We start from the raw sequence: 22,812 nt of genomic DNA on the forward strand, positions 1-22,812 counted from the left end.
GAGTCAGACAGGAAGTGTCTAATCCCAGATCCATTGCAGACATTTCCACTTCCTGTCAACCATCTCCCATGGGGCAGAGAGATAGCAACCCCCCTACAGCCAGCGGCTGTGCTGACACAACACACTCACTCAAACACACACACTCCATCTTTTGGTGCGTGCGTTTCCTACCAAAAACATGCTATTTGTTATATACAACAGACTCAGTTGCTGGGATCTAATGTTTCTGCTTTGCCTGTTTTTGTCTCCAGCACACAGGACTTCACTTCAGACACACAGACAACACGGTGCAGTGGCTACGGGCCATGGAATCTGTAGGACTGCCCAAGGTAAAACTAACACACACACTGCCCAAGTCCCTCCTTCCAGCGGCATACAGTATCATAACCTGGTAGTAACTGGTGATATTACAAGGTTGAGTTGCCTGTTTTATGACAGATTTTACTAAGTCAAAGGACACACATACACATACGCAGACAAACACCTGTGAGACTTTCACTGGGCCAGGAAAATGGAGCACGCCGTTCTACTGCTTTCTTATGAGAGGCCTGAGACCAACGCTAGGAGGGTGTAGCTGTGGTGCCTGTACTACTATTGCTACCACAAATAGAGTGTTATCAGCACCAATGCATCTTTTATGGGTAGTGAAAAAAGATTTCCCACTGGAGCTGATATGGAGAATGCTACCTTATCGTCATGCCATGTGATGGTAAGACTGGAACCGCTCTGGAGATGCCTGTTTGATGATCAAATCAATCGATTAGTTCCTCTGTTTTGGAGGAAGCAGAATCTTAGGAGTAGACATACAACTAATGAATATGAGATATTGTTTATTCATATGGTTATTATGGGCTCTTGTCATTATTGATTCTTGAAAATGTTTCTCTATTCATTTTAATTGACAAGAATGATCAGGGCAGGGGAATAGGTTGCTTCACGGTTGTTCCCTTCACTGTTGTCCAGCAGTGCTGTTCCCTTCGGAGAAAACACATGCACGTACACAGCAGCCAGATGTACTGTATGTATAGTGAGAAAGGAAGCACACACTGTAATTAAATGTGTGTGGCAGTGACCAGGAGGATACAGAGGAATAGTGTCAGACTGCCACAGCTTGAAAATGAAACTGACAGCCTGAAAGATGTAGTGTTCTTGATATGACTCCTTGGCCGCTGCACTAAACAAGGTATCAGAAGACACTAATGAAAGATCCATGACTAATGCCTCCTCTGGTTTCTACTTTCAGATATTCTATCCCGAAACGACAGATGTGTACGATCGCAAAAACATGCCCAAGGTAGTGTACTGCATACACGCACTAAGGTAAGACAGAATTCCAACAAGTGTTTTTGTCACTTACTGACCCCCCCCCTTCCCCTTTAGGCTTACTGCTTACATCATCTTACTCTTTGTGTCTACCACACACTAGTCTATTTCTTGTTTCTGTTTCTTCACTACACTTTATATTGTGGAGGTCTACAGTGCATTCGGAAAGTATTCAGACCTCTTGACTTAACACATTTTGTTACGTTACTGCCTTATTCTAAAATGGATGAAATAAAAAATCTACACACAATACCCCATAATGACAGTGAAAAACTTTTTTTTAGAAATGTTTGCAAATCTATAAAAATAAAAACTGAAATACATTATTTACAAAAAAAGGACAGAGATCCTTGATGGAAACGCTCAGGGCCTCAGACGGGCTTTCTAACAGGACAACGACCCTAAGCACACAGCCAAGACAACGCAGGAGTGGCTTCGGGACAAGTCTCAATGTCCTTGAGTGGCCCAGCCACCATACCCAAGAAGACTCGAGGCTGTAATCGGTGCCAAAGGTGCTTCAACAAAGTACTGAGTATAGGGTCTGAATACTTATGTAAATGTGGTATTTCAGTTTGTTTTTATTTGCAAACATTACTAAAAACCTGTTTTTGCTTTGTCATTATGGGGTATAGTGTGCAAATTGATGAGTCAAGAGGTCTGAATACTTTCCAAATGCACTGTATGTTTTTAGCTCATCTTCTGAGGTTTGATGAGTCCTAAAAGCATATCACATGATATCATTGTCTAAAGGGGATCATTTGAAAAAGCTAACAAGATTGTGTGAAACAAGAGAAGTGAAAAAGACTGGATGAACGTTGACTTTGAAACTATTATAGTCTGTGGTCCTTTTGGTTTCAGTTTGTGGTTAAAACATGTGCCATCTTCAACATTTGAGTGACAAAGGTGTGGCAATAAGCAGTCATTTCCCAAACTCACTCTCGGAACAGATGAGGTGACTTCCTGTACACGTTGAAACCGTCTGTAGACAGGAAATTACTCAATCTGTAGGCCTAGGCTGTCTCAAGTCATTTAGTGTCTCCTTTGATAATATTGTCCAAGTATACAAGTGATGGCAATGATGTCATTCTCACACATTATATCATCAGGCTCTAGAAGTAAAGCCAGATGTTGTTTTGGAAGCTGGAGTAGAAGTGTATGTCTCTCAGCTTTTTTGTTTTTTAATAAATAGGCCTACAGTAGTTCCATCTTTTTATCTGATTTATCTTATTTTCATGTGCAATCCTAACTTGCAGTGAGAACAAGTGAAATACCTGTATTATATAAGAGGAACTGGAAATGGTTTTCATCCTGCTCAGAGGGGATTTAACTTCACATCCTCCAGCGTTAGGCTTTCTTCTCTACTGTGCATTCGGAAAGTATTCAGACCCCTTGACTTCTTCTACAGATCTTGTTACATTACAGCCTTATTTTAAAATGGATTAAATCACTTTTTTGCCTCATCAATCTACACACAATACCCCATAATGACAAAGCAAAAACAGGTTTTTATAGATGTTAGCAAATTTATAAAAAATAACAAACTTATGTAAATAAGATAAGCATACAGACTCTTTGCTATGATACTTGAAATTGAGCTCCGCTGCATCCTGTTTCCATTGATCATCCTTAAGCTGTTTCAACAACCTGATTGGAGTCCACCTGTGGTGTTTTCAATTGATTGGACATGATTTGGAAAGGCACACACCGGTCTATATGACAGTGCATGTCAGAGCAAAAACCAAGCCATGAGGTCAAAGGAATTGTCCGTAGAGCTCAGAGACAGGATTGTGTCAAAGCACAGATCTGGGTAAGGGTACGAAAACATTTCTGCAGCATTTGAATGTCCCCAAGAACACAGTGGCTTCCATCATTATTAAATGGAAGAAGTTTGGAACCACCACGACTCTTTCTAGAGCTGCCTGGCCAGCCAAACTGAGCAATTGGGGGTGAAGGGCCTTGGTCAGGGAGGTGACCAAGAACCCGATGGTCACTCTGACAGAGCTCCGGAGTTCCTCTGTGGAGATGGGACAACCATCTCTGCAGCACTCAACCAATCAGGCCTTTAGGGTAGTGTGGCCAGATGGAGCCATTCCTCAGTAAAAGGCACATGACAGCCCGCTTGGACTATGCCAAAAGGCACCTAAAGACTCTCAAACCATGAGACACAAGATTCTCTGGTCTGATGAAACCAAGATTGAACTCTTTGGCCTGAATGCCAAGCGTCACGTCTGGAGGAAACCTGGTACCATCCCTACGGTGAAGCATGGTGGTGGCAGCATCATGCTGTGGGGATGTTTTTTCAGCAGCAGGGACTAGGAACTGGGAGACTAGTCAGGATCGAGAGAAAGCTGAACGGAGCAAAGTACAGAGATCCTTGATGAAAACCTGCTCCAAAGCACTCAGGACCTCAGACTGGGGCAAAAGTTCACCTTCCAACAGGACAAGACCATAAGCACACAACCAAGACAACGCAGGAGTGGCTTTGGGACAAATCTCTGAATGTCCTTGAGTGGCTCAGCCAGAGCCTGGACTTGAACCCGATCGAACATCTCTGGAGAGACCTGAAAATAGCTGTGTAGCGACGCTCCTCATCCAACCTGACTGCGCTTGAGGGGATCGGCAGAGAAGAATGGGAGAAACTCCTCCCAATACAGGTGTGCCAAGCTTGTAGCATCATACCCAAGAAGACTCGAGGCTGTAATCACTGCCAAAGGTAGTGATTAGTGAGTAAAGGGTCTGAATTCTTAAGTAATTTCAGTGTAATTATTTTTTATACATTTGCTAAAGAAAAAATACATCGTTTTTGCTTTGTCATTATGGGGTATTATGTGTAGATTAATTAGTGTAAAAAAAAACTATTAAATACGTTTTAGAATAAGGCTATGCGTAACAAAATGTGGAAAGTCAAGGGGTCTGAATACTTTCTGAATGCACTGGCATATGCAGCATACACACATTACATAGCATAATGTTATATAACATAATGTTATGGCAGGTTCACACCTATTAGATGTGAGCTGGCCTCTGATTATTATACTTAGAGGCATAACTGTTGAATAACTTTATTAGTCAAATAAAAGTGTGTTGAAGATCATGTCCTGATTATGAACTGTGCATTCATACTCGTCACACAGGCTTGAGAGGGCTAAGGTCCAGCAACGTACTGTAACGGCTGACTGGCTCATCCTTTTCAACACTGAATAACTGATATCACTACATACTGTAGTAGACACACCCCTGTTAACATCTCCAGAAAAGAAACGGGCAAGACTACACTCAGTCTACATCCCAAATGGCAACCCTTTTCCTATTTAGCGCACTACTTTAGACCAGAGCCCTATCGATCTAAAGAGTCCGGACGGGAGTTGCAGCGATGGGACAAGACTGTAACTACCAATTGGATGCCACGAAATTGTGGACTTTTTTATTTAAATGTTTAATTTTATATAATAATTTTAATAGTGCACTATTTAATGGGTGCCATTTGAGACCGTCTCCAGTCTCACCTGAGAGCTGCTGTCATAGTGTGGTAGTAGTGGTGCTAGTGGAAGTAACAGCTCTGTAGTGACACTTAGTCATTGTGTGATGTCACTACTAGTGGGAGGTTTTGTACGGACAGTTTTTTTTTTCCCCCCCGGGCTCTGCTTTCTGTGCCCACACTGACTGTCATGTATTCAGTTATGTCATGTACACTGTAATGTGTACAGAAAAGGGTGGCTCGCATCTGAATGTGGTAGAGAATTGGAGTGAACGTGTTAGCGAGTTGGCTTGTTTCCTTATTTATTTTTTTGCTGTTTGGTCAGGGCCCATGAGGATCAGCTTCCTTCCCTCCCTGTGTGCGCGGACACACACACACACACACACACACACACACACGTGATATTCCTTCCTGGCAGGCTGGTCTAACCCCCACTGGGAGCCAGGGAATACACTAGCTCTGAGGAGAAGTAGACACACTGGGCTAATGGGTCTTTGTTGAGAATTCAGTACAGTGGAAAAATTGAAAGGCACCACAATAAAATGGAAACTGAACATAAATATTCACTCTGGATCTGATGGGATTGGTTGGGCATGCGTGTGTGTGTTGGTGACGGTGCCACATTTTGTGTATGCGTGTGTGTGAAGAGGGGGGAGAGTGTGTGTTTGTGTGGAGGAGGATGTTGTTCTGTGTCCTTCCTATGTGCTTATTGGCCAAGTCAGCAGGATGATCTAACGAAGCATCCATCATTATCCTCAGTCTCAGTCAGCTGTTGATCTCACAGCAGGGCTGAGTCTGCCAGCCACCATGGGTTAACAATGTATTAAACATTTGGCCTTACCTCTGTCTCAGCAGACTCTACAGCCCTAAAGAAGAGACCGGTGTCCCTGTTTACACTCACATACACACACACACACTGAGTTTAGAGGCTAAAATAGCACTATCATAGCCTCCTCATACACACAGTTACAGGCACTAGCCCAATCTAATGAATGCCAACTTATCAGGAACCTGCTGGCAGATGAACGTTTAATTCAGTTTCCAGCCACCTGTTTGTTTCAGGCCACCCTTAGTTAGCGCCATTGGCAGAAAGCGGATATTTCTGGTTTTCAGGGATACAGTATTTTCAACTTCCATTTCCCCTGAAAAACAGAAATGTGGACTCCGCTCAGGTGTCACTCCACGCCTGCCGTCTTAGGTTAGTTTCAGGCTGACGGGACTCAGGACAGTGCAGTTTGCATGTCAGGATTGTTACTGCTGCTTTCTCTGAGCACACAATGCCCCCCTGTGGGGAGAAGGGGACATTGCCGTTTGGCTGACGCTCTCCTAGTTCGGTCTGGAGCAGATGGATGTTTCAAGGTCCTGTTGAGATGCATCCTTCCTTCCTTCATTTCCTTCAAGTCATCACTGATTGGATTGACATGCTTTCATAGGTAAAAGGAATATGGTGGATTCCTTGCTAACCCAAGGCAAGAAGTATTGAAACGCAGCTGAAGTGTGGATGGATGCAGATGTATAGATGTTTGTAAATGTAGGTTTCCCCTGCCTCTGAGTTATTGAGTAAACAGCCACGTCTTAGCTTCAGCTTGCTACCCTTTCTTCCTAACTGTTAAATCTAGATCAGTTAATGAATTGACATTTGGTGCTTCATTCCTTTCCATCCCCCCACAGCTTATACCTGTTCAAACTGGGCATTGCACCACAGATCCAGGACCTGCTGGGGAAAGTGGCCTTCACAGGTAAGACCAGGCTATACCAGCTCTTCTACATCATGATAGTTTGAGGTATCATAAGAGCCATAGCTGGAGTTCCTCCTGTACGTCAACCCATAGCGTTCTTCTCTGCCTGGCACCAGCCAGGTTTGAACTGGCGGCTGGGTCCTTGAACCTGTAACAACAGTTGCTGTGTAGTTGTACGACGGTGTAATGAGCATGTAGCTAACTGCTCCAGAATGAACGCTGACATAACATACAGCGTTGTCGTGAAGGAAGAACCACTCTAGTGATTACTACCTCCCTTTAAAACTAAAGGAAAACATGAGCCTCAGGGCGTCTTCTGAAGACTCATGTTTGGTTTTGATCGAAACAGAATGTCATCACTCGCTCCCAGCTGCGTGTTCAATTCGATAAGCACTGTGGAGATGATTTGTAACGTGGTTGATATGAGTGAAGTGTGAAATACCAAACGTCTCTTTACCGTTCTGTTTAAAATCTCCAGTGTGTCTTGATGTTATATAGGTTGCTAGTGAATGAGCAGTCCCTCTCCTAGGCACAGAACGGCTCATAATAATGGCTGGAACGGAGCAAATGGAATGGCATCAAACACCTGGAAACCATGTGTTTGATGTACTTGATACCATTCCACTGATACCGCTCCAGTCATTACCATGAGCCCGTCCTCCCCAATTAAGGTGCCACCAACCTCATTTGCTCTTAGGGTATAGAGGTTTCCTGCTGTGCCAGTTTGGCTGACCTGTTTGTAATGTGATCCTGTCTGTCCCACAGAGGAGGAGATCAGTAACATGCGGAGTGAGCTGGAGAAGTACGGCATCCAGATGCCAACCTTCAGTAAGATAGGAGGCATCCTGGCCAACGAGCTCTCAGTGGACGAGGCAGCCTGTAAGTAGTACAGTACACTGTTCCGTCCACTGGATTTCCTCTGGAGACCACTGGTCTTCTATCCTGCTCCTGAATAGACCCATAGGGTGTGCAGGGTTGGTTCCAGCACAGCACAAACACATCCGATTGAGATAATCCAGGCCTTGATGATAAATTGAATCTGTTGTGTTAGTGCTGGGCTTTAACAAAAGTCTGACCTCCTATAGAGAGACATGTTTGCTGCTGAGTGGTACTTATTCTTGCCTCTGTCCCCAGTGCATGCTGCTGTGTTTGCCATCAACGAGGCGGTGGATAAGGGTGAGGCGACAGTGACCATGGGGGCGTTGAAGAACCCCAACGCCATGCTGAGGAACACTGGGGAAGAGCTGGCCCAGGACTACCAGGTTACACTGAGCCGGGCCAAGGCTAGCAAGGAGGACCAGGCCTCAGGCAGGGTGAGGAATTCTGAGAGCCTCCCTGTTGTTGTCCTTTCCACACAAGAGTCAGTTAAAAAAAAAAAAGGGGGTGCGTCCCAAATGGCATCCCATTCTCTTTCAAGATTACTGCTTTTGATCAGAGATCAATGGGCCCTGATTCTGGTAGAATTTTCAAAACTGATCTTGGATCAGCAAATTGATCCTGTTCTGAACAGAAACCTTTTAGACCAGGCAGAGAGGTAGTGAGAATTGGTAGTAAATTAGTCTTGTCTGCAGTGACTACCACCTGAAATACTTTGTTTAAATTTTTTTTTAATCAAATATCAACAAACAAAAGAGGGAAAAAAAAGTCACATGCAACAAGCATACATACAAACTATTTACATTGCCAGGAATCCTAAACAAACAAATCACATTCATTAATAATACAAGTTTTAATTGCCTTTTTGTTTGTCATTTTAGTTAAAGTAGTGCCATATTGTTTAAGTTAATTTATAAAGTGAAAAAAGTTTGGTTTTGAATTAGACCATTTGCATTTGTGAATATGAAATGTACCTAGTGTTATTTGCAGTTGGAATTAAATATACTATATCGTTATCTATGTCAGAATTTCTGAAATAAATCATATCAAAACCATTAAATAGTACAACCTGTCCTTTTTTTTTGTAACAAATTCTGTATGTCAATCCAAAAAATTCAACTATAAACACAGGCAAAAAACAAATGCAAAATGGTCTCCTCCATTCCACAGAAATCACAGTTATAGTCAATATTTAGCTTGCATCTTTCCAAAACATGTTTCACAGGATAAATTCTATGTGACATTTTAAATTAAACTTCCTTTACTTTGTTACTGATACAATATTTGTTAGTAATTTCCCATGCTTCCCCCCACTGTATATCACCATAGATATTTGACCAAGAGAATCTTGCTGATGGAATTGTAGTATCACAAACAATATTCCTAATCTGTTTATTACTACATTTGTCTTTGATGTTAATATTGCCGATTTAATATATTTTCATGTAAATCTATGTTACTTACATCAACCACAGAGAAATTTAAAAGATACAACCCCCCTTGGAATCGCATCAAAAACAATTGCATGTTCTTTTGGGGTTATTGGAATTTTAAATTTATCAAGAAATTCCCCATATATGAGTAGATATCCATCCTCATTCAGTAACTGACCAACCAAAATCATTTTATTCTCAAACCAGTTACGAAAAAAAGAGACTTATTTTTAAATCGTATATCTTTGTTGTTCCATATAAAGTATCTGTGAGGGTAAAAATTGTGTTTATACGCTAACATCCAAGCTAAAATTGCCTGCTTATGGAATTTAGCAAACTTTACTGGGATTTTATCAACATCAAAATGACATCGAAGCAAAAGTTCTAAACCACCTGAAACTTGCCATGACATTCCAGTGACTGCAGCGTCAGCTGAACTCCCACTACAACACTAGTCTTCCCACACCAACTGGCATCTCTCCTCCCATACTCCTCACTAACTCTGTGTAAACATTTAACCCACTGTGTTAAATTACACATTTCTTCAGCAAAGACATGAAATCTGAAGTTAATATGATGTCCAGATTATCAACTATTTTAGCATGACAGATTTAGTTTCAATATGCACAACATTTAAAAAAGCTTGAAGGGATAGTGCAAAATATTCTTTCTACTTGACCAGAGCCAGATAAACTCATGGATACCATTTTTATATCTTTGCGTGCAGTTTGAAGGAAGTTGAAAGTAGTTTTGTGAGCCAATGTTAACTAGTATTTGAGCAATGACTGGAAGTCTACCGATATAGCTAGCATGCAAAAAAAATGGTATCCATGAGTTCATCTGACTCTGGTTAAGTAGAAAACGGCTTGGTTGCCAGAATCTCGTGTTATCCTTTTACGAATGTACGTTTATAGTCCGTCTAAGACGATGCTTTTCTCTTGTCTCCCTGTTCAGCGCTCATCTGTAGCCACAGAGGAGAGAGATGTTTATGAGGAGCTGCTGACCCAGCAGGAGATCCAGAGCTGCATTGACCTTGTTAACAGTAACTACAGTTCCTGTCTTATGACCTCAGCTCTATAATGAACATCTCTAGGATAGGCCTTGAGCAGGGGTGTGAAACTCAAATTATGTAGGGGCGTGTGTCTGCTGCTTTTCGTTATTTCTTCTCAATTTGTGTCCAATTAGAGCTGCATTAGAGACTTAGACAACTAGGTGAGAGGAGTTTCTAACTAATCAATGACTCTCGGGCCTCCACACATGGTCTAGAGGTAGTATGGGTGGGGGGGGGGGTTTGGCCAGTGTCTCCATCCAACCCCTGCTCCCTCCTGTCTGTCTCTCCAGCCCAGGTGGCGGTGCAGCAGGTGAACCAGGCCATCTCTGCCCAGGACGAGGCTGCTCTGCTGGCTGGGCTCAGGGTGCCCGCTCTGGGAATGCTGGGGGTCCAGGAGGCAAACTCCCACTGGTACCTGGAGCACTTAACCTCCTACTGCGAAGTCAAGGCTCAGGTCAGTAAGGCCCAGTGGTGAAAAAAGTACTCAATTGTCATACTTGAGTAAAAGTAAAGATACCTTGATATAAAATGACTCAAGTGAAAGTCACCCGGTAAAATACTACTTAAGTATATTTAAAACCAAATAATTTTTTACTTTTACTCACGTATCAAAAGTAAAAGTATAAAAGTATAAGTTCCTTACATTAAAGCGAACCAGACGGCACAATTGTATTTTTTTTTATTTTTATTGAAGGATAGCCAGGGCACACTCCAACACTCAGACATCATTTACAAATGGAGTGTTTTTATGTTTAGGGAATCCGACAGATCAGACACCAGGGATGTTTTCTTGATAAGTGTGTGAATTGGACCATTTTCCTGTCAAAATGTAACGAGTACTTTTGGGTGTCAGGGACAATGTATGGAGTAAAAAGTACATCATTTTCTTTAGGAATGTAGTGAAGTAAATGTTGCCAAAAATATAAATAGTAAAATACAGATACCCCAAAAAACAACTTAAGTAGTACTTTAAATTATTTTTTACTGAAGTACTTTACACCACTGGTAAGGCAAGTGGTCAAAGTAGTGGATGCATGTCTAGTAGGTTTTTACAGGTGTTGGGATATAAGGTGTCCTGTCAAAGGAAAGGAGAATACTAACACACTGGTGGATGTGTTTTTGCCTTTAACAGCCCCAGACTTTATTTGTTGATTAAAGTTGTGTTAGTGTTACAGAACCAGGGTTTTTCTATTAAATTGAACTTGTCACCCAAACACTTTCTCCTTGGACCTCAGGATGCTGGATGTGCAATGATGCTGCAGAGGGAGGAGATTCAGAGGGTGGTCAGCTCCACTAACGACTTTGCTGAGGCAGAGAAACGAAGTAAGTAATTTATATGTATCATTCCAGTAATTTATATGAATTACATCAGAATAAATGTGTTTGTGTATTTGTAGGTTGTAAATCTTTTGCCATCTGCATTATAAGAAGATTGATTAGTATGATGGGTTTCCTGTTCAGAACTGGAGGCCATTGTAGCGATCAACGCGGCCATTCGTCATGGCATAGCAGCAGAGACGGTGGAGGAGCTGATGAACCCAGAGGCCCAGCTTCCTATTGTCTACCAGACAGCTGCCAAACTCTACCAGACCGAACTGTTCAGCCTGCAGATACAGGGGGCAAAGGTGACGAACACATGCAGGCATTCACACACTAACACACACACACATTTGAGTTGAAATTACACTTTTCTATTTTAAGCTATCATATAAACTTGTACTGTTGTGAGCTGGTGCTAGTTGGCACAACAAAGTAGTAATATATTTCTCTAGCTTGGTTCGCCAGTGTGCAGACAGTTGTGTGTCTGTCCAGGTGTATATGGTCACTGAGCCTTCTGTCTGATTGCATTGAGCAGGCAGGACTGGGGCATGAGGAGCTGTGTGTGGCAGTAGAGATGCTGTCTGCGGTGGCCGTGCTCAACGAGGTCCTGGACACCAAGGACCCCCAGGCTGTTACTGAACAGCTGACTGACTCTCCTCTGGGCTTCAGCAACATGGATCAGGACAACCTGCACAGGTAGCCAACACCACAACCTGCACAGGTAGCCAACACCACAACTATCTGACATATCACAGGTAACACCACAACTATCTACCCTTTTGTCCCTCTAGAGCAGGGGTCTCCAACCTTTTTCTTGCATGAGAGCTACTAAAATAAAATGTAACTTATTTGAAGTTACTAATAGTTTTTCTAGCTTGCTTCTCTTCTCCCCTGCAACACTTTACAGGTCCTTGGTGTTATTAGGTTCTGACAAACCAAGTTAGAAACTCAAATGGACAACTAGAAAAAGCTCAAAACAAGTTTATTCACCCACTGGGTTAAACAGCTGAAAAGACAGACATGTTTCCACAAGTACATATATTTATACCCGCTACTGGGAAGAGTCAACTCCTTGCACATCTAGACAGCCAATACATCTCTTGCTAGGCAGGAACTTAAGTGGTTCCTCTCATTGGTGTAGTCGTGGCCCTGTCTCCTGTGTGTGTATGTCATAGGACGGTTCCTTCTCAATTCATCTGACCTGACCTGGTTAGGCTGTTTTTATGTTATCCAGAGCGTTGATGACTGCAATTGTGCTCCCGACAACAATTTACACTCTTTTTCCAACGTTTACTAACACCGGCCGTATTCAACAGGTGTTGAGCATTTGTAAATTCATCAGTCGTTCTGCGCTCTGTGTTGTGACTTTACTTCCATTAATCTGATGACTTATTTATTTAATCCATTAACTTTGTTTAATTGTTATCCAATTTTAAATGAATCATGTACAATTAACATTAGTATTTGGGGCACCACAGAAGAATTTGTTTAGAGTTCCCATCTCCCGAATTAAACTCTCAGGTCTTTATCTATTTCATCGATAAACCGTCATCTTATTAATCATTACCTCTTATCAAATCATCATTCTGACCACTCGTAACCTTCCACTCGTAACCAAATTGTGTTAATTATTTATTTACTAGCTAAATAAATTATAACACAGAATAAACATACACCCTTTACATGAGACTAATGTCCCTAATGGACTGACAAAATAGGACTGCTTGTTACACAGATGGAGAGGGGGATAAAGAGGGAGACAGAGAAAAAGGAACACATTCTATAACCATTCTCCCATAAACCTCAAACTTTGCACACGAACCACCGCCCGTTTGGAATAAGAGATCGTTAATAAATGTACGTGTGAAATGGCTTCGTTCGTCATATCTCTCGGTCGGAACAAGCCTTCTCGGGAAGTTGTTGGCCTTCCAGCTGTATGGCTCTGATTGTCTGCAAGGGGTTTCCCCTTTCCTGTCTTCTACTGTTGTTCACTCTGGAAGAAAGCTAGCCGACGGTTCCGATTGGTGATGAGTGTCGTAGGATAGTCTCACTTAGATTCGCTTTTCGTGATCTGACTTAAAACAGCTAATCAGCTGTACAAGTGATTGTCTAAGGCGAGCTTCTAGCCTCTTCCTTATAGTGTTGGCATTCAGGATTCGGACCACGATTGACATGAGCTGCAGCTTTTCGTCTCTCTGGTCCATAGGAAGGTGTTAATTTCTTCACCTCGTGTTGAGGTTCAAAGTTTCAACCATTTCCAACATGAAGATACCAGCCTCACGTTTCCTGGTTTAAGGGTTGATTCCTCTTCCAAGCCTTTATGCACTCTTGGTCAAAAGGGGCGTTCTGTCATACTGACAAGCTCTCTGACGGGGCCTGGCTATTTAATGTGCAAAACATATAAAAAACTATCATTAGAAAACTAAAATCACATTCCTAAACACACAGCTTCAATACTTTTCATATTGTATTCACAACATATTGGGTAAAAACTTGACAGATAAAGGGGGTATCCTTTCCAAGTTACAATATTTGGTCCTTACAGTTTTTAATAACATCACAAAATAAAAAACAATGTGACATTAGTTTTCCATAGTTCCCCACTGACAACTTCCCACATTATGTTAAATATATGGTTGCACATTTTTGGGACTATTCAGAGGTGGAAACTCTCCGTGGGAATTAATGGGAATATATATGCAAATTATACATAAAGTTGTTTTTTGCATTGGATATATTTACCATATCATATGGAGACAGAAACATAAACATTTTACCTTATCATAAGTAGACATAATTGCAAATTATTAAATCCTTCCAATGGAAATGTGGGAAAAAAACACACACAAAAAAAAGTGTTACTAATTGAACTTTAATTAGTTGACTTCACATGGGATGATTTCACTGAACAACAAAGGAAAGGGAATATTGAATGATCCCCCAATGATCCTTCGTATCTCCCCCCAAAATATTCAATATATATCTGGAAAATGATAGTCTAGAAACTAAAGCTTTGGTTGTCTTCCTCTCAGGCTTCCATGTCTTCTCTCTGGACCTCCTCAATGCCCACCTCTTGAACATCAGACTCTGAGTGAGGCCTCATCTTCACTGTCACTTTCCAACCTTGTTGAGGAGGATGGCTCCTTGTCAGGCTCAAAAAGCCCAATTTTTTTCCCCCAGATGACCACCAATTTCCAACCCTTGTATTGGTCAGCCTGTTACGTGCTTTGGTGTGTGTGTTCCCATACAAGGACCAGTTGCACTCTGAGGCAGCTGATGTTGGTGGGATTTGGAGGATGGAGGCAACAAAGGAAAGAGCCTCAGATGCACAAAGTCCCTTCCACCAGGTGGACGATGAGATATGTTGGCACGACTGCCATATTGCATCTCCATCCCAAAGCCTTTGCTTGGAAGTGTACTTCACCAGACTGCCAAGAACCTTGCCCTCATCCAGGCCAAGGTGGCGAGACACGTTAGTGATGACACCATAGGCCTTGTTGATCTCTGCACCAGGCAGGACGCTCTTGCCAGCATACTTGGGGTCTAACATGTACGCTGCGGCGTGTATGGGCTTCAGGCATAAGTCTTCATGCTTTTTAATGTATTTCAGAACTGCAGTTTCCTCTGCTTCGAGCAACAGTGACGTGGACGGGGCCGAACGGATTTCTTCTCTTACAAGCAGAGTTTGAACATCAGACAGGATGGCATTGTCTCCCTCAATCCGTGCAATGGCTACTGCTATAGGTTTCGGGCTGCTTACCACTCTCTCCCAAAATACATAATCCAGGAGGATCCTCTTGATGGGGCTGTCCATATTGGCAGACTGATATTGCCATGTCTAGGAGAGACATGGTAGCAAAAACTAACTAGCAGAAATTGTTAACAAGTTAGAAATGATTTAAACACACTTTGCTGTAGGCTACTATTTACTAGTTAACAAATTATCATGTATGTCATGTAAAATATATTCACCCCACCCAGTATTGTAATCAAAACTTACCAGAAGGCATGTAACCATTGGCTTAGACGGTGTAGTAGTGTGGGCTCAATAGCATCTCATTAGCGTGCAATTGAAAATGTGATGGAGGGCAATGTGGTGGGAGTGCACTGCACATGTGATGGAAGAATGTGCATGCACTGTGCATGTCGAGGGTTGCAATTCCATTGAATTGGGGATAGTTTAACCAAAATATGCCACAAGACCTAGAATTGCTTTATGTGTATCCAACAAAAAATGTAAACTAAGCTAACTATTCTGATGAATTTAAGTGAAATCCCCCAAATTCCTTGGCTTAACTTCCCATGGAAAATTTCCAGGAAAGTTTCCGATCCTTTGCAACCCTAGTTGAATATTGTTCCATTATCACTTTTTGGATGTTAGTTTTGGGCGGGCAAAAGTGTCTGAACAAAGACATTCCTTTAGTTGATACTAAAGAGAGTCTCTGTCTTGTAATTTACAACCAAGTGTGAAGGGTCGACCATCCAGCAGCTCCCCCTCTCCCCTCTGTGGGAGAGAGGGAGGCCTGGTTACTGTCACAATCTCGCCAGTCTGATCTGACCCATTCTGACCCTCACAGGACTGTCATGACAATAGCCAGAGCAAATTTACCAGCTACATCTATCAACAGTTGTCGCAATGACATTAACATTCTATTGAAATGGTTACTTGCATAGTGGAGTTCTATGTTAAGACATGTAGCTAGCTAGTCAGCTATCTAGCTAAACAATGAACCATAATCCCAACTCATGACGTTAATACCCTGCATGAATCTGCAGGTAACTAACCAACCAGGTTCAATGTTAGCTATAACTAGCAATGCAAATGGCTCTGAGATAAGAATAATATTACTACATAGATCATACACGTAATGCTAGTTAGCGAGCCAGCCAGCTAATGTTAGACTTCTAGCTAACAGTACACTTTAACATGAAATGAAAACAACTTTCTGACAAAATTTGAAACGTGCAATATCTGAAAATGTTGCTTGCTAGACTGTTACATGGATGAATGCTTCTTCCTCTCTCACACATGCCATGGTTGCCCTTAGTTTGAAGATGTAATCCGGAGACAGGTGTTTTCTCCACCTCCTTATCTATCATACTCTAATTCCACTGATTTCAAACCACGGTCCTCCAGAAAGTGGAGAGCAACACTAATGCAATTCTACTACAATATATATATATATTTAAAGTCACGTTAGACAGGATTACCTAAACATACTGACCAGCTCAAATAGACAGAAGCCTGCTACATGGCAGACCAATCCGAACTCATCTCGCGGCATGTCCAGCCCACTCATTATCTCAGCCAATCATGGCTAGCATTTTTCTGTGGCTAAACCAACTAGACTTGTAATTGAGTAATTGTATTCGTATTTACAGATTGCATACACGTTTGTTATTAAGGCACATTAAAGTTCACATGTTCCAGAAGGCATTTCTGCCAAAAAATGCATTTTGATGAAAATTAATAAAAAATGTACATTCAAATGACTCTCCAGTGAAGTTATAATGCGCGAGATATGCCTAGTTTCCTGAAAGAAATGGACAACTTTAACCCTATAAAATCTGTTTAGTATTTTCCCAAATGTTGTTTTTGCAGCTGAATTTTTCAGAGTTTTGGATTTGTTTATATTTTTCACAAACAAAATATAAATAATTATTGGAGAAGCAATGAAATTGGATGATCTGAGTCCATGTCAATGCTTAAATTGCATCAAAAGACAATTTTTAAGGTCTGGAAAAAAGCGAACACATTTTTGAGTGTAATTCCCCTTTTAATTGCGGATCTAGAGAGAGAGCAATGTGTCGGTCTAGCAATGTTTCTGTACTGTTGCACATGCTGAGTTTGCTAAAGTGGCAATATTGCTTGAAATTAATTGGCAGATGTTACGCTTGGCTTTTTAAGCCAATAGTGGCTAACCAGGGGTGGGATAATGTTAAGATGGCTTTGATTGGATAGTAGCTGGATGCTTGTGGTGTCTGGTACTTGTGAGATTTGTTCATGAAAGTTTGGAGTCCCCTGCTCCAGAGAGAGAACTCCACAGTTACACACACACACACACATACAGGTAACAACTAGAAGAAGAAACGTCTGTCTGCCTAATGTGTAACCTAGCCTGGCCCCTTCCCCCACTCTGTCCCCCTCTCCCTCTGTCTCTTAGGTATGCAGACACTCTAATCAGTCTCCGAGCTGAGAGCCTGTCCCAAGGCCTGGAGTTCCTCACCTGGAACGATGTTCAGAAGACCATCGACACTGTCAACCTACAGGTCCACGAAGAACACGAGCGTAAGTCAAGTCCTCTAACGGTCTCGACACTGACTACATCCCAAATGCCACCCTATTTAGTTAACTACTTTTGATCAGGGCCCATAGCGCTCTGGTCAAAGTAGTGCACTAATTAGGGAATAGGGTGCCATTTGGGATGTAGACAATGTCTCCCAAGTCTAACCATTCACTAAGTTGAGAGAAAAGTTAGCAGTGTCTTGACAAAATAAATAGTCTAAATAATAATACAATGTTTTATTGTCACGTACACCGGATAGGTGCAGAAGATGTATTGTTTTACAGGGTTAGCCATACAGTAGTAGAAGTTCGGCGCCCCTGGAGCCAATTAGGATTAAGTACGTTGTTCAAGGGCTCATCGATGATGAAGTAGTCCTGAGATCAGTATCATTAGGGCTGTTTCCCTGCTGCTTGGTGTGGTTCAACTCTCCCTGACTCAGTGTCATTACACGTGCTGTCTGTCTCAACTCCCCTCCAGGTATTATTGCTATAGCTGAGATCAACGAGGCGCTGAGCTCTGGGGATCCTGAACAGACCCTCTCTGCTCTGCTCCTGCCCACGGCCAAACTGCAGGGGGTAAACCCAGCAACAGCGAAACACTACCATGACGTCCTGCAGAACACCAAGCTACTCATCTGTAAGGTACTGGACTGTCAGCTATTATGGGGTCCTATAGATATCTTCCCTCGAGCAGAGAAGCCTCCATCTTAATACATCTCATGTACAGAGAAGGCATTAGTACCCAGAGGCTGGGGATCACAGCTGTTGATCAGATCTAGGTTACAGATCCAGGCTACAGCTCTAGGTTGCCATATTTCGTATATAGTGCATTACGTTTGACTAGCGCCCAGTGTTCTTGTCAAAAGTAGTGCGATATATAGGGAGTAGAGTGCCACTTGGAATGACTGTAGATATGTAACCTAGATCTGTAACCTAGACCTAATAAGGCGTTTAGTTGAGAAGGATAGGTGACAGTGACTGAGAGATGAATGAGATGTTCAGTGATTAATAGGAGCGTGTTCAAGGGTCTGTCTGTAGTCTGTCTGGAGTCAAGAACATCATCGGAATGAACCTGCCCGCACCTTTATTTAAACCTCTGCTTATTCTGTGACACGTACTGTATCCACCCCAATGGTGGAATCAGCTTCTCCCTGAAGCTAGGACAGCGGAGTCCCTGCCCATCTACCAAAAACACCTAAAACCCTACCTCTTCAGACTATCTTAAATAATCCCACAGCTCCCCCATCTAAAAATGTAATCAAATAAATATTTATTTGTGTGTGTATATAATATGTATTAACGTTCAACATTTTGGGGTCACTTTGAACTGTCCTTGTTTTTAAGGCACTGCATCACAGTGCTAGCTGTGCGACAGATCTTTAATGGAATATCTACATAGGCAAACAGAGGCCCGTTATCAGCAACCATCACTCCTGTGTTCCAATGGCACGTTGTATTAGCTAATCCAAGTTTATCATTTTAAAAGGCTAATTGATCATTAGAAAACCCTTTTGCAGTTATGTTAGCACAGCTGGAAACTGTTGTTCTGATTAAAGAAGCAATAAAACTGACCGCTTTTAGACTAGTTGGAGCATCAGCATTTGTGGGTTCAATTACAGGCTCAAAATGGCTAGAAACAAATAACTTTCTTCTGAAACTCGTAAGTCTATTTTTGTTCTGAGAAATTATGGCTATTCCATGCGAGAAATTGCCAAGAAACTGACGCACAATTGGCTTGGCGTCGTCCGGGTTAGGGAGGGTTTGGCTGGTAGGGATATCATTGTCTCATCGCGCACCAGCGACTCCTGTGGCGGGCCGGGCGCAGTGCACGCTAACCAAGGTTGCCAGGTGCACTGTGTTTCCTCCGACACATTGGTGCGGCTGGCTTCCGGGTTGGATGCGCCCTGTGTTAAGAAGCAGTGCGGCTTGGTTGGGTTGTGTATCGGAGGACGCATGACTTTCAACCTTCGTCTCTCCCGAGCCCGTACGGGAGTTGTAGCGATGAGACAAGATAGTAGCTACTAACAATTGGATACTACAAAATTGGGGAGAAAAAGTGGTAAAATACATTTTTAAAAAGAAGAAGAAAAAAAACTGAATCTCGTACAACGCTGTGTACTACTCCCTTCACAGAACAGCGTAAACTGGCTCTAACCAGAATAGAAAACTGAGCAAGTGGACAAGTACATTAGTGTCAAGTTTGAGAAACCGATGCCTCACAAGTCCTCAACTGGCAGCTTCATTAAATAGTACCTGCAAATCACCAGTCTCAACGTCAACAGTGAAGAGGAGACTCCGGGATGCTGGCCTTCACATTTAAAAATAGCCTGTCGTGAACGAACACTCTCACTTGACTTTTTTTCCTCTTACTAGCACTGACTTTTCTGCTACTAAAATGTAGGTAAAGTGTACTTACTAAGACTGAGATATGTAGTTTCCCACCTAGCTATTTTAAGATGAATGCACTGACTTTAACTCTAAGTTGTTTTGGATAAGAGTGTCTGCTAATGACTAAAATGAAAGGCGTGTGCAGTCTACACCTATCAATGTGGACAATAGAATATACGGAATTAAAATGGGAATTAACTAATAAATGAATGTATGGTAATAGTTAATTTGTATTGCAAGGGTTTTATATTTACAAATTGTCCTTGTGAACAAATCAAAACAGTACATAATGATAACTTTGAAGTAAGCATGTCCTTCCTTGGCTGAGATAATGAGTGGGCTGGACATGCCGAAACAGTCTGGTCTCAACATTGTCTCTGGGAGAATTGTTTTTGTCGTCACTGTTGCCGTCGGCTGGTTTTTCAGGACATCCTTACTGATACTGTACACAAATGAAAACATTTGCTAAACCATCAACTTAGTAGCTCTGATTGTATCCCACAGGGGAGAACGCATAGCATTGTGTTCAGATTTCAAGCAGAGCTGTTTCCTGTTCACTTGTTTACAGCGTGTAGTTCCAGACGGCTTTCCTGCCTCTTCATTTTCAGTAGTTTGCTTGTTCATGCTCTGGGCTCCCCCACTGTGCTCTGACAATGGAAGATACTGTACAGCTAGCTGTACATGGCCCATCAGTAAATAGCCCACCCAATCTACCTACCTCATCTCCATATTGTTTTGATTTACTTTTCTGCTCTTTTGCACATCAGTATTTCTACTTGCACATCATCATCTGCACATCTATCACTCCATTGTTAATTTGCTAAACTGTAATTACTTCTCTACTATGGCCTATTTATTGCCTTACCACCTCTCGCCATTTGCACACACTTTTTTTTCTTCTTTCTATTGTGTTATTGACTGTACGCTTGTTTATTCCATGTATAACTCTGTGTCGCACTGCTTTGCTTTATCTTGGCCAGGTCGCAGTTGTAAATGAGAACTTGTTCTCAACTAGCTTACCTGGTTAAATAAAGCTGAAATATATATATTTTAAATACAGTAGGCACATACACACAGTCTCTACACCAGAACAGGTGTCTGCTGTGTCCTCCTGAGAGAGGCGAAGCGCAGTTTGGAGGCGGTTGTCCTGGACATGAGAATACACAGGAAGGGGTCCATACAGCTGTGGAAGCAGCACAGACACACTGTAGCGCTGGAGTACACATACAGCCCGTCCTCTCCACTGGTGGACAGCCTCACGTAATGGGCGATATGGAGGACGCCGCTGGGAGCGAAACACACAGTGAAGATGAGGAAGACCAGTGTACTGACCCTGATGAAGGGTGTCCAGTCAAGGCCCGAGCGACCCAGATGCTGCACCACCGCCACATGGGTCCAGGCACAGACCACAAAGGGCACGAGTAACCCTAAACAGACCAGTGCCAACCTGTAGGGCACCAGCAGTGCGTGGGGGGAGTCCTCCAGGGGCAGTATGTCATGGCAGATGGTGAATCCCAGACGAGGCAGCAGGAAGCTCTGTCTCACCAGGAGCTCAGGCATCACAGCCACCCCAAACAGGCCCCACACCCCCAGGCTTGCCCCCAGCGCCCAGGCCGTCTTGGGCAGCCGCCTGTACAGGAAGGGCCTCACCACGGCCAGGTAGCGCTTGAGGCTGACACAAGCGATGGTGTGGGCAGAGCAGTAGACATTGCCATAGAAACAAGCGGTGACGACACGGCAGGCAGCTTCGCCGAACACCCAGTTGTTTCCGTTTAGGTGGTAGTGGACTCGGAGGGCCAGGGAGAGCAGGAGGAGTAGGTCAGAGAGGGCCAGGCTAAGGTAGAGGACAGCCGTGGAGAAAGACCTGGCCCGGAGCCTCAGGAAGACCAGGATATAAGCGTTGGAGGGGATGCCCACTGCCATGGCCAGGAGGTAGGCTGAGGGGATGAGCCGGGTGCTGAGGAGCCCCGTGGTGTAGGCTACTGCAGGGTCCTCCAGCCTCACATCCAGCCCAGGGGCCCCAGGGGACAGGTGGACCAAGCTGGGGGGCCCAGCCTCAGCCGTACAGTTGGTCTGAACTCTCCTGCCATTGAACGTCCTTGGGTCCAACACAGCTAAGGCGGTTATTTTTGTCTTGTTGACTTTCTCCTCTGTGGTGAAATGGGGGTGAAGAACACAGATTTTAATTCTGATGTGAGGTTTTCTACTTGTTGTCATTATAATAATATAGATATTTTAAGTTAATTGACTCAAAATGCTGTTTAAAACATGCATGGTGTTACACAATTCATACAAGATGTGTGACAACTGTACACTAGCGATTGTGAAGCTGATTTCCTGCAAACATTTAGGCATTACAAGCATGTTGTTGATGGAGGGGAAACAGAACTGGTGAAGCCCTACCAAAATGCAGCTTGACCAATGGGATGCAAAGTCCCCAATTGTAATATGAAAGGCTTAAGAATGATGTCCTCTCTAAAATCCTATGGGAAAATGTAAAAAGAATGTGACTTACCATTGTCCTGGAGAGACAGTCCTACCGTCAGACAGAAGAGAATCCCAGCCAGTGTATTGGTCCAGTCTTTCTCCTGTCTCCTCCACATTGTTGTTATTATTATCCCTGTATAACTCAAAGTCCACTAGTGTTTCTATTGACTTGCTATAGGCTAGTTGTTCATTATCAGGATTAACTAGCAGAATCAACTAGCCATCCAGATAGCTGGTTCACATGATCAAGCAGGCTACTGTACTGGAAGTCCATTCTACACTGGTGTGAGCAGTGGACCGTGAGGCTGTGTGCATAGGGTGTGTGTATACTGTGTGTGTGTTTCCTGTCCAGGCTTGAAACTGAATTCCTGCTCTGCGTCAGACACTATCTACTGATTCAGCCGAGTGGGAGGAGACGGTCCTAATAGTTT

The 22,812-nt window shown here is 42.9% G+C and overlaps 2 protein-coding genes across 3 annotated transcripts in view; one reads left to right on the forward strand and one right to left on the reverse strand.

Moving 5' to 3' along the window:
- The window catches only part of LOC139411017 (IQ motif containing GTPase activating protein 2), an 81,552-nt gene that overhangs the window by 39,896 nt on the left and 18,844 nt on the right, over nucleotides 1–22,812 (forward strand). For both annotated transcript variants that reach the window (XM_071156798.1, XM_071156799.1), the window contains exons 4-15: nucleotides 252–329; nucleotides 1,244–1,320; nucleotides 6,473–6,540; nucleotides 7,306–7,419; nucleotides 7,675–7,853; nucleotides 9,804–9,891; nucleotides 10,191–10,354; nucleotides 11,136–11,223; nucleotides 11,362–11,525; nucleotides 11,756–11,916; nucleotides 17,385–17,509; nucleotides 17,985–18,148. In XM_071156798.1, the coding sequence (XP_071012899.1) occupies nucleotides 252–329; nucleotides 1,244–1,320; nucleotides 6,473–6,540; nucleotides 7,306–7,419; nucleotides 7,675–7,853; nucleotides 9,804–9,891; nucleotides 10,191–10,354; nucleotides 11,136–11,223; nucleotides 11,362–11,525; nucleotides 11,756–11,916; nucleotides 17,385–17,509; nucleotides 17,985–18,148 (1,470 nt within the window). The remainder of the gene's footprint in view (nucleotides 1–251; nucleotides 330–1,243; nucleotides 1,321–6,472; nucleotides 6,541–7,305; nucleotides 7,420–7,674; nucleotides 7,854–9,803; nucleotides 9,892–10,190; nucleotides 10,355–11,135; nucleotides 11,224–11,361; nucleotides 11,526–11,755; nucleotides 11,917–17,384; nucleotides 17,510–17,984; nucleotides 18,149–22,812) is intronic.
- On the reverse strand, nucleotides 18,876–22,743 carry LOC139411018 (proteinase-activated receptor 3-like). Its single transcript, XM_071156800.1, has 2 exons — nucleotides 22,410–22,743; nucleotides 18,876–22,044 (listed from the first exon to the last, which is right to left on the reverse strand). Exons 1-2 carry the CDS (start codon nucleotides 22,495–22,497, stop codon nucleotides 20,975–20,977), a joined length of 1,158 nt encoding a protein of 385 aa, XP_071012901.1. The 5' UTR covers nucleotides 22,498–22,743; the 3' UTR covers nucleotides 18,876–20,974.

This window comes from Oncorhynchus clarkii, chromosome 6 (genome assembly GCF_045791955.1).
Source record: "Oncorhynchus clarkii lewisi isolate Uvic-CL-2024 chromosome 6, UVic_Ocla_1.0, whole genome shotgun sequence".
Classification (NCBI taxonomy): Eukaryota; Metazoa; Chordata; class Actinopteri; order Salmoniformes; family Salmonidae; genus Oncorhynchus; species Oncorhynchus clarkii.